Below are 10950 nucleotides of genomic sequence, written 5' to 3'. Positions count from 1 at the left end.
TTGGCCCCTTTAATCTTTGGTTATACTTTCCTTTTTGGTGTTTAAGGACATACAATTGGACTAGATAAACTGATTTGTTTTTACTCTTGAGGTTGTTAGAGGATTTGTTCCTCAGGGGTCCCATGGGGTTGGGAGGAGCCCCTGGCTCCTTTCTTTTACCAGCTCCATTCATGTGAGGATAAGTCAAAGGTCCTGCTCGACCATTGTTGGCTCCTCTTGGAAGGATGGAGGAAATGATTCCTCCGTGTTGACCCTCCTCTTTATAGACTGGACACTGGCTCAAGTCCATCTGGTGGGGTCTCCTTGGCTTCCTTGATCAAGAGGCCAGATGACCCACCACCATTACAGGACATTTTGCGCGATGCTCATAGTCCCTGGGAACTAATCGACCCAGGAGGGTGTTTTTTTTTTTTTTTAAATGTGTATGAATGTTTTGCCTACATGTGGACCACATGCATGCAATACCCATGAAGGCCAGAAGAAGGCATCAGATCCTCTGAAACTGGAGTTGTGAGCTGCCATGTGGGTGCTGGGAAGTGAACCCCAGTCCTCAGCAAGAGCAGCCAGTGTTCTTAACCACCAAGCCATCTCTCTAGCCCTCAGAAGCTGTTCTGAGCTCTGCCGGCCTCCATCTTTTCTTTGTTCCGGCATGTCCACACACACACACGCCTGTCTTTCTGCTTTGATTCTTCATAAAGAACAGTGGTGGGTTTCACAGTGTGGAATTAAATGGGAAAGACAGCTCTGTGCCCCTATCGGGACCATGATGCGTCCACCAGCAGGTCCTGTTGCAGCTGTTATGTGATTCAGGTTGTGGGCCATGGGATCTGCCCCTCTGAAGGGCTGTGGCCCTCTGAAGGGCTGTGGCCCTCTGATGGGCTGTGACTGATAGACATCTCTCTCTTATCTCCTACAGAACTCTATCCGACACAACCTCTCTCTTAACCGTTACTTTATCAAAGTCCCACGGTCTCAGGAGGAGCCTGGGAAGGGCTCTTTTTGGCGAATAGACCCTGCTTCTGAAGCCAAACTGGTTGAACAGGCATTCCGAAAGCGGAGACAGAGGGGCGTCTCCTGTTTCCGCACGCCGTTCGGGCCTCTGTCCTCACGGTAAGCCCCAGCTGTTGTCCATATGCTCTCAGTGAAGCCATGTTCCCTGGGTAATAGAGGTTCAAGGGATTATCCTTAGCACCTTAAGACTGCATTTCCTGGAATATTGCTTTCAGACCAATAAACCTCTCTTTTGTTTTTTTTTGGGGGGGGGTGTTTTGTTTGTTTTGAGACAAGGTCTCACTTTGTAGGCCTTGAACTCATGGCAATTCTGCAGGTGCCCCTCATGGGGATTCTAGGCAAGTGCTTTACCACTGAGCCACATCTCCAGCCTCTCACTGGGAGATCTTTGAGCCATGCCTCTCCCTAAGTGCCTCACTGGGGGATTCTAGGCAAGTGCTCTACCACTGAGCTATATACATTCCCAACCTTGGCCTCTGAGCCAGAGTCTTGTTAAGTTGTCCAGACTGGCCTTAAACTCATTCTGTAGCCTAGGCAGGCCTTGATCTAGATCTAGGCAAGCCTAGATCTGCATCATCCTACCTAAAAGCTTTTTCTTTTTGACACAGGCCAAACCACTCCTGGAGGGTGGAGAGATAGTTTATGTCCTGTGTGCTGTGGAATGTGCACTTTCAGGAAGCCAAGATAACCGTCTATCCCCCCACCCACACTTCAACCCCATTCGATGGAGCCCTGCCCACCCAATGCTCCACTGGGTGGAACTAGCAATGTTGGGTCTTTGTCATCAGGAAACAGAGTTGGGAAAACCTCAGGGAGATAGAAGGGGGACCCCCCCCCCCGAGGAAGTGTGAGCTACATGGGTATGTCTTAGGAATTGGGAGACTGAGATGTAGCAGGTGAACATGGGGAGCAGTCATCTTTTATAACCTCCACCGTCATGATGTGCCATCTTGGTGTGCCCCTTTCTCATTTCAGGAGCGCTCCAGCTTCTCCCACCCACCCTGGGCTGATGTCCCCTCGTTCCAGTGGCCTGCAGACCCCAGAGTGCCTGTCTCGGGAGGGTTCCCCCATTCCCCATGACCCTGACTTGGGATCAAAGTTAGCCTCTGTTCCAGAGTACCGCTATTCCCAGAGTGCCCCCGGTAAGGAAGTTTCCTCCTCTTTTCAGACATGACGAATGAAGACACTGCTCCCCATCCCTCTAGTAATTGTTCTGTGTCCTTCCCACAGGCTCCCCTGTCAGCGCCCAGCCAGTGATCATGGCTGTGCCTCCCCGACCTTCCAACTTAGTGGCTAAGCCCGTCGCCTACATGCCAGCCTCCATAGTGACCTCCCAGCAGCCCTCGGGCCACGCCATTCATGTGGTACAGCAGGCCCCCACCGTCACCATGGTGAGAGTGGTCACCACCTCTGCCAGCTCAGCCAACGGGTACATTCTCACCAGCCAGGGCTCAGCCGGGGGCTCCCACGACACAGCAGGCACAGCTGTGCTGGACCTGGGCAGCGAGGCAAGAGGTAATGTCGCCACAGCCGTGTTACCAGCTAGGACCCAGGATGGTTGTCACTGTTAGGCACTGCGGGCCTGGGCCATTGGCCCAGCTGGTGGGGAAGAGGGCAAAGGAAAATGGATCTTTGCTACAGATCCTAGAATTACAGCCTTTCAAGCTTTTTAAAGCCTTTTTAAGACAATATATGTGGATCATCCCCAGGCATTTCTCTCTTGCTTAACAGAACCTTCCAATGCACATAGCTATTTGCTTGAATTTTGTTTCTTCTCAAGGTGACATTGGATTGTAGTCATTTATTTTTAAAAATGTATTTTGTTGGGGTTTTTTTAATTTAATTTTATTTTATTTTATTTTTTTTGAGACAGGGTCTCCCTGTAGCCCCAGCTGGCCTGAAACTCCCTATGTAGACGAGGCTGGTCTCGAACTCACAGAGATCTGCCTACCTCTGCCTCCTGAGTGCTGGGATTAAAGGTGTGGCTGATCATGCCTGGCCAGCATATTCTTCTAAAACCCTATTAATTTTTTTAAAACACATTTCCTCTGGAATTTTCTTGGGAAGCAGTCTCTACCAGTGCCACCCCATCCCCAACCCCAGTGCTGAGATGAAGGAAGGCCTCCTGGGCTGCATGTGATTCTGACTGCCTGCCTGCCTGCCCCACAGGTTTGGAAGACAAGCCCACCATTGCATTTGCCACAATCCCTGCAGCCAGTCGAGTCATCCAGACGGTCGCCAGCCAGATGGCCCCAGGGGTCCCAGGGCACACGGTCACCATCCTGCAGCCAGCCACACCAGTGACAATGGGGCAGCACCATCTTCCAGTCCGGGCCGTCACTCAAAATGGAAAGCATGCTGTGCCCACAAATAGTTTAACTGGCAATGCTTATGGTGAGGTCCTGACCCATCCTCAACCCAAATCCTGTTCCATCAACAGAACTCTCACAAGAGCTTTTCCATCTTGTCCACTCTGCTCAGTTTACATTTGCTCTGTGCCAGGCACTGTGGCCATGCTAGAAAAAATCACTAGCAAGGAGACCCCATGTCACCTCAAGTGACAACAGCAGGGGTCAGAGGAGGAAGTTAGAGTTAGCCAGCACAGAGAGCAGGGTGCTGGTGGGTAGGCCTCTGTGCAAGGAGTATATTAGTTACTTTTTTCATTGCTGTGACAAAATACCTGACAAAAGCAACTTAAGGAAGGAAGGTTTTATTTCAGCTGAGAGTTTGAGGGTGCACTCCTTCACAGTGGGAAGGCATGGTGGCAGGAGTGTGAGGCAGCTGGTCACCTGGCATCGCAGTCAGGAAGCAGAGAGAGATGGATGCTGGTGTTCACCTCCCTTTCTCCTTTTTATTCAGTCCAGGACCCCAGCCCAGGAATGGTGCTGCCCACATTCAGGGTGGGTCTGCCCTCCTCAGCCCAGTCTAGAAACTCCCTCACAGACATGCTCAGAGGTTTGTTTTTATAGTGATTCTGAATCCCACTGAACTGATAATCAAGATTAGCCATCACAGGGGGTGAGGAGGTAAGGGGGTGAGGGAAAGAGTCCCCAGAATATCCTCAGGGTGACAGAAGCAATAGGCGAAGGGACTCTGAGTTAGCAGGCTGTAGGATGTCAGACCCAAGCTTGGCCTGGGTAGGGAGGAAGACTCCCTGTGTGAGGACTGTAGTGAGATAGAGCTATGGCTGATTTTGCTACTGATTTAGATCAGTGGCCATCCTCATGTAATCTTTTCTTCCTGTTTCCAGCCCTTACCAGCCCCCTGCAACTCCTGGCAGCCCAGGCAAGTTCATCCACACCAGTAGTGGTCACCCGAGTTTGCGAAGTGGGGCCTGAGGAGCCAACAGCAGCTGTCTCGGTGGCAACCAACACCACGCCGACCCCAGCCAACTCCACCACCACCTCTGCCTCTTCCAGTGGGGAGCCTGAGGTCAAGAGGTCCCGGGTAGAGGAGCCCAGTGGGACAGCCACCACACAGGCCACAGCAATGGCAATCACTGGCCCACAGGGCCCAGGTACCGGGGAGTGAAGTTACCCATGCAAAAGTAGAGTGGAACTCACACCACAGGAACCCAAGCGGCCAGCAGGTGCACTCAAGGACCGAGTAGAAAAGCTCCCAGCTGCCTGCAGCACGTGTGCCACACAGGTGGCCTCCACACTCAGACAATTTCCTTTTTATATCCTGTCCTCCCGTGGTTTGAAAGAAAACACATAAACACATTCAGACAACTTGATTGTATGAATCTGGGGTTCTGTGTGTTTATTTACCCCTCTCTCACACCATCACCTCTCCCTGGCCCTTGGGACAAAGGGAAGATGGTTTAGCCCGGCGTCTCAAGAACTGATCCCTGGCCAGCACCCACAAAGAAGATCTTGCTCCCCAGAACTGGACAGAAGCACATGCAGAGCAAATCCAGGCCACTTTCCCCAGAACGGAAGAGGACATCTGATTGGTAGCAGACCAGACTGATTTTTAACTGATCGATAACAGACCAGACAACTGCAGGAACTTCCCAGCTTCAGGCTGGTATACTCCCCCAAAGTGACGTAGAGCATGATATTCACTGGGATCAGGGAGGTAGATCTACTTTGACTTTGGGCCCTAAATATTTCTTATGTTTAAACATGGAATTTGGGCTCATCTCAAAACCTGAGACAAACATAAAAGGGTTTCCATGTCTTTGGGGTTCCCACCAGTAATGAGCTGAGAAGCCATAGGGCCAGGCGCTTACCCATACCAGCCCCATGCCAACATGCCGCTCTGCCTGGTAACTCCAAGAAGGATTGGCGGCTCCCAGCAGTGGCTGAACCCAGAACCTCTTACAGCATCGCATGCTCAGCATTGCATGCCCAGGGAACATGGGCAGCTCCAGGCAGAAGTCGGCCATTCCTTTGTTCAGTGGAAAGAACAGTACATATTTCTGGAAGACCATGAAGGAATGAGCCCTGTGTTCCCAGCAGCTGGAGGGGCCACAGGACACAGTGTGCTCACACTGTCCCCTCACAGTCTAGTTTCCTGAACACCCTAAAAACCCGTCCACTGTTCGAAAATTGGAACCCTCTCATCTACGTGAAGGTGGGGGCCCCAGGCCAGTCCTCACCACAAAGGAAACTACCTCTTCAGGCTGGTGGAAAGGCCCATGCCAATTTTGAATGCCACATGGCAAGAACCAAAGGACAGGATCAGCCGAGGGACTAAGGAAATCCCCCAGTGACGTCCCCTTTGCATGCCCAGACAAGCCACCAGTGATACTTGGACACATGCCAAGGAGCAGCAGCGGGAGCTGAACCCTAGCCATTGAATGTTCCCCACAGTTTGAGGGTGAGAGGTGACTCTGTGGAAGCAGTAACGGCGATTGTGTAAGTGGCGGACTTCCAGGTAGCAGATCACTCAATGTTGCTCCTCCTTGGGGGTGGACTGTGAGTAACAGCCCCAGAAGAGATAGCCTGTCCCAGGGAAATGAGGAGCCACAAGTCCACACCCTGCCTTTGCTGGAGGGGGACTGGTCCATGACCTGGATGCTGTGACCAAGGACAGCAGGTGATCAGATAGATTGAGTCCATGCTTCTCTGTATGGTTGCCATGTCCCCTTATCTACAGCCACCGTCAAAGTCATCGCTCCCTGGCACACACCAAGGACCAGTGCAGAGTGTCTGGCTGCCCTCGGGAGTGTCTTTTTTGAGCTCCCCAGTCAGTTTCTGTAGCTCTAAACTTCAAGCTGGAAATAAGCTTTGTTTTGAAGTCCTGTTGCCTGGGAAGTTTCAGAGAAACTGGGCTGGGATGACAGCGGCAAGGGTCGGGGGTAGCTTCCAGCTCAGCTGTCCTGTAGAGAAGGACACAGGACTTCATCCCACAGCATCTTCAATCTTTGTACATGGTGTGAACTTGTTCCATCTGTGTGGCTGATGTGAGCATGGCAGGGGCGGGACAGACAAGGTGAGAGTCTGAAATGCTCTTTGGGCCAAGATCATGGCCAGATCAGCCCTGCCAGGCAAGGATCAGCAACAGGGGACATTAGGGTCACCTGTTGATCTTTTCTCCATCAGCGTTTACTCTCAGCTGTGCGTGGTTAACACTGTGGATTGTCATGACGCTGTGTGATAGCCCCCACCAGAACCATGGATAACCCTCTGTCCCATCAATGTCAGGTCTCCACAGTCTGACCCTGAGCTTTTTACTCTCCTGGCTTCTGAAACTTGATGATATCTGTCCTCTGTGAGGAACCCTCTCACTGTAACACAGATGTGGAAGAATGTGGGCTGAGAGAGTGGGAACACACAGTCCTGGAATCCTGCATAGCCTTGCTGAGGGTCTGTGCCCCTGGGTTAAGGCAACCTGAGCTGGGAGGGTAGGGACTTGCCTGGAGCTGCTACTCTGAGTCTATGAAAAGTCACTCCTGTGAAGGGTATTTGGTCTTTGCCAGGGGACCCCCCTGGCTCATGCCAGCATCTACCCCATAGCCCATAACCCAGAATAGCCAGTGTTTAGAAGGGGGTGACACAGCCAGCCTGAACATGCTCCCATGAGCTCTGAGCCACCAAGTGGCTGAGCTGTCTGTAGAAGTCAGAGCCTAGGTCGGGCCAGGGTGGCCATGACCATCCATTGTGTGGACAAGGGCTGACAACCCTGGAAGTTGCTGAGGGTGGGCTGACCCCAGCCCTGGAGATGGGGCCTGGGGCCCTGCTCCTCAGCCCATGCTGGGACTCCTTGCTGTGGCACAGCTTCGTGGTCCAGCTGATGGCTTGGGGCAGGGTCCCTCTGGTTTCGTCTGGCTCTGATAGGTGCTCCCTAGCAGGTGTCTGGTATCCATACATCCACTCTCTCCTCTGCTTCATAGTCAGTGCTGGCCGGACTCACAGATGCAGCAAACATAGGAAGTCACAGTCACCATGGTAACTTTAGAAGTGAAGACACCCCTGTGAGCTCACCTACCTACACCAACTCCCTCCTCCTCTTCCTCGTTCTCCTGTTCTTCCTCCTCTTTCCCCTTCCTTACCCCTCTTCCTCAATCTCTCTATTTCTCCCCCCTCTTTTTTCTCTTCCCCTCTCGATTATCCCCTCTCTCCCCCTTCCTCCTCCTCCTCCTCTCCCTCTTGTCCCTTCTTGCTGGCCTCAACTTTCAGCCTGGTATCCAGGAGACAATATATGTCTGTCATCAGCTGTTGGTGCCTCACCTTAATACATGGAGCCACCACCCCCACTGAGGTACAGTGTCTCCTCCTCTCTGAACCCCCTCACCATCTGCCCCTGCAGCTCTTCTCTGCCCCTTGACAGGCCTGCCAGAAGACTGATTCGAGATCACACAGACCATTCAACTAATGTCCATCTTTCCTCTGAAACTAAGAACAGCATTCCAGGATATTCCAGGAGAGCTGGAAATAGCCACAGCCAGGTAATGGGATCAGTGTCCTTTGTAGAGACAAAGGACAGACAGACCTCCATTCAGAGATTAATTTGAGGAAAAAAAAAAATCTTTTCCCTCAGAAACAAATATGATGAGACAGAATGCTCCACTTTTCCTCAAAAACCTCAAATTCCACCTTGCACTTAGGTGACTTCATAGGATCTGAGGGATGTGACCCTCTCTGGGGTAGGGGCCCCCAACCTGACTCAGTCCCTCTCTCCCCCTTTGAACATCTTATTGCTCTACAATAAGTCAGAAAGTGACCGAGTCACTCCTCTGGTGAAAGCCCTTGCATGTGGCACGAGGGCATCCCATCCCCAGATGTTGGCAGGGGAACCTCTCATTTTGACTCAGGGTGACAGAGCAGTTGCCCGAAGCCTGGCCTCCAATACCTCTGCTCGAAAGCAATATTATAAAGAATAAGTTGTTCCAAAAATAGCTGCTACAAACACAGGGGCTTCTCCCTAGAGCAGGGATCCCTGACATGCACTTTGGCTCTCGGGGGTGAAGGCAGAGAACAGTAACCAAGACCTGTTGCCCATTTCCACCTGCCATTTTCACATTCTGTCCCTGTCCCCTACAGTTCCCATGTGTCCTATATTTCTTGTGCTGGGGACGCAGATCTTGCACCCACCTTCGTGCAGGGGTCTGGTGAAAATATCTGTTCCTTGCATTTTTGGTGTCTTTGGGTTTTTGGGGGGAGGTTTGTTATGGTGGTGGTGGGTTTTTTTGTTTGTTTGGTTGGTTGGTTGGTTGGTTTTTTGTAGTGCTGGGGATTGCACTTAGGGCCTTGCACATGCTAGGCAAGCACTCTACCACTGAGCCACACTCCCAGCCCTTTGTACTTTTAGAACTTGAGAGACAGGGTCTCACAAAGCTGCCCAAGCTGGCTAAACTTTCAGTCCTCTTGTCTTAGCCTCCTGAGTTGCTGGGATGACAGGCCTGCACCACCAGGTCCCAGTGCTTCTTGCTCTCTTTTGGTACCAAAAGCTGCTATACTGGTGACCCACCAGGAGGGTGTGGCCTCCATGCATAGATGCCCCAACAAACTGGCAAGCTGGGCTGCATGTGGTGCCCTGTCCCCACAGCCCAGTGGTTTGAACAGTCCAGAGCTGCTGCTTGCTTCTTCTGCCCTCCGTCCCTAACCCCTGAAAGCCACACTGCTTGTCAAGTGGAATTATGTGAACAGATCAAAGGTGTTTCCTTTGAAGTAAAAAACACCTGTTTTACTGACTCTGTTTAGGGAAAACAGTTTTGCACTAAAGTTTTAAAAAGTTACTTTCATGATCCTCCTCTCGTCATCTGTCCTCTGAACTCCCCTCTAGCAGACCCTCAGCTCTGTGGCTTACAGGGAGCATTCCAGAACCAACCCCTAAGAAGTCAGGGTGCAGCAGCCCACAAGTGAGTTAGCCTCATGCCTGGGCATGATGCAGGGCAGAGCGGTCACCTGGGGGTGGCAGGAAGGAGAGGTGAGTCAGGTAGGACCCAAGCAAAGCTGAGGGCTTTCCTAGCCTCTTCCTGGCCCCAGTGGCCAATGGGCTTTTCTGTGTTGTAGACAGCAGCCAAGAAAACAGACACCTTGCTTGCAGGCATCTTTCTCTCCAAGAAGAAACCCCACTGAAAGGGCTTCATTCTCCCTCATTCTTGATCCAGCCTGTCATTCAAGCAACTGGGGAAAAGGGACAAGAGAAGCCCCTGGACCTACGAAAAGCAGCAGGTGTAACCTGTACTTCTGTTAGACTGCCAAACATAGGCTATGTAGGACAGCCCACCCCCACCTCAGCTGTCCTTCCCCCGACTCTCCCACTTAAAATAGTTAGAGAATTGGAAGAGTGCGGCTGCTTACTCTCTGGGAGTTTGCTTCTGGAATACTTGGTTGGTGTGACTGGTCCCTGGCAACACAGTGCATAGTGGAGGAGCCTGGGGCCACTTCAGTGGGCACAGTGACCAGGCTGGACCCACATTCCACCTGAGAGTTTTCCCTGCATCTAAAGCACTTGTCGCCAGCAAAGCAAACTCAGCACTGTCCCCTGAATCCCTAGGGGGCTGTGTTGGCCCACCTGGCATTGGCCCCGAGACCCCTAAGTATTTGTTCTCCCTGAACGAAGTTCTCTGCCCTGTACATATCCAAATGGCTCCCTGGCCTCTTGACTCTGGATTAGCTGGTCTAGAATGTTTGTTTTGTTTTTAATTGGTAAAAATGGGGATTTAAATAACATTTTAAGTTTGGCCCCTCTTCCATCTTCCCTTCCTGGGAGGCATCTGGGGTTCCTTTAGCTTGACTCCTGGACTGGGAGAAGGTGGTAGGGAGGGAAGGAGAGACCCAGGCTGTGTTCTGGATCTTTCCTTGGATTCTGCTGTGTCCCTCAAGGCAGCGGCTCTGTGCGTGTGAGAGAGGGCCTAAAGCCAATACTGAGATATTTTTTTCTTACCTGAACAATAATTCTCCTGTAAAAATAATTTTGGGGGGGTGGGTGTTCGGGGAGTATGTATGTGTGTGTGTGAGTGTTTTTTGGGTTTTTTTTGTTGTTGTTTTTTTTTACAGTGGCTGTCTAAAGTATTTTCACAGTATGTTTAATATTCAGCGCTATAAAAAGCAGTGGTGTCCTATACAGTGGGAATTCGAGTTCCAGAAATGGGACATGCCCCATATCCCCAGGGGCAGGGGCAAGGGCTGGTATCAGAAAAACCAGCGAACCCACATATCCCAAGCACCACCACCTGGGTTTTCATTTCAAATGGGATACAGTATTTTTTTATAACAAAACCATACTTTTTTTTTTAAAGTTTGACACCTGAATGTGATTTCTAACTGTTATCAGACATTAATGTTTTAAAGCTATAACAAAGTTGAAAATTTCTACTTTTTTTTCTTTTACTTTAACTGTTCTTTTATCAATTTGATTGTTGTATGTGGATGGGGGAAGTTTTGTTTTCTCCTTTTAGTGTTTGTTTCTATAACCAGAAATAAAAAATTATATATTAAAGAAATGACACCTGAGGCTGTGAGTGGTCCCTGCGAGTGGGTGACT

The 10950-nt window shown here is 50.9% G+C and overlaps 1 protein-coding gene across 1 annotated transcript in view; it reads left to right on the top strand.

Moving 5' to 3' along the window:
* Foxk1 (forkhead box K1) overlaps positions 1–10899 on the top strand; it is an 83819-nt gene extending 72920 nt beyond the window's left edge. The window contains exons 5-9 of the mRNA XM_008851384.3: positions 917–1110; positions 1987–2153; positions 2242–2526; positions 3181–3405; positions 4262–10899. Coding sequence (XP_008849606.1) covers positions 917–1110; positions 1987–2153; positions 2242–2526; positions 3181–3405; positions 4262–4542 — 1152 coding nt within the window. The 3' untranslated portion in view covers positions 4543–10899. The remainder of the gene's footprint in view (positions 1–916; positions 1111–1986; positions 2154–2241; positions 2527–3180; positions 3406–4261) is intronic.
* Positions 10900–10950: the final 51 nt, after the last annotated feature.

The sequence above is a fragment of the Nannospalax galili genome, unplaced genomic scaffold (assembly GCF_000622305.1).
Source record: "Nannospalax galili isolate Female #2095 unplaced genomic scaffold, S.galili_v1.0 scaffold664, whole genome shotgun sequence".
In the NCBI taxonomy this organism is placed as follows: domain Eukaryota; kingdom Metazoa; phylum Chordata; class Mammalia; order Rodentia; family Spalacidae; genus Nannospalax; species Nannospalax galili.
The sequence above is the reverse complement of the archived record's forward strand: the minus strand, read 5'-3'. Positions and strand labels throughout refer to the sequence as shown.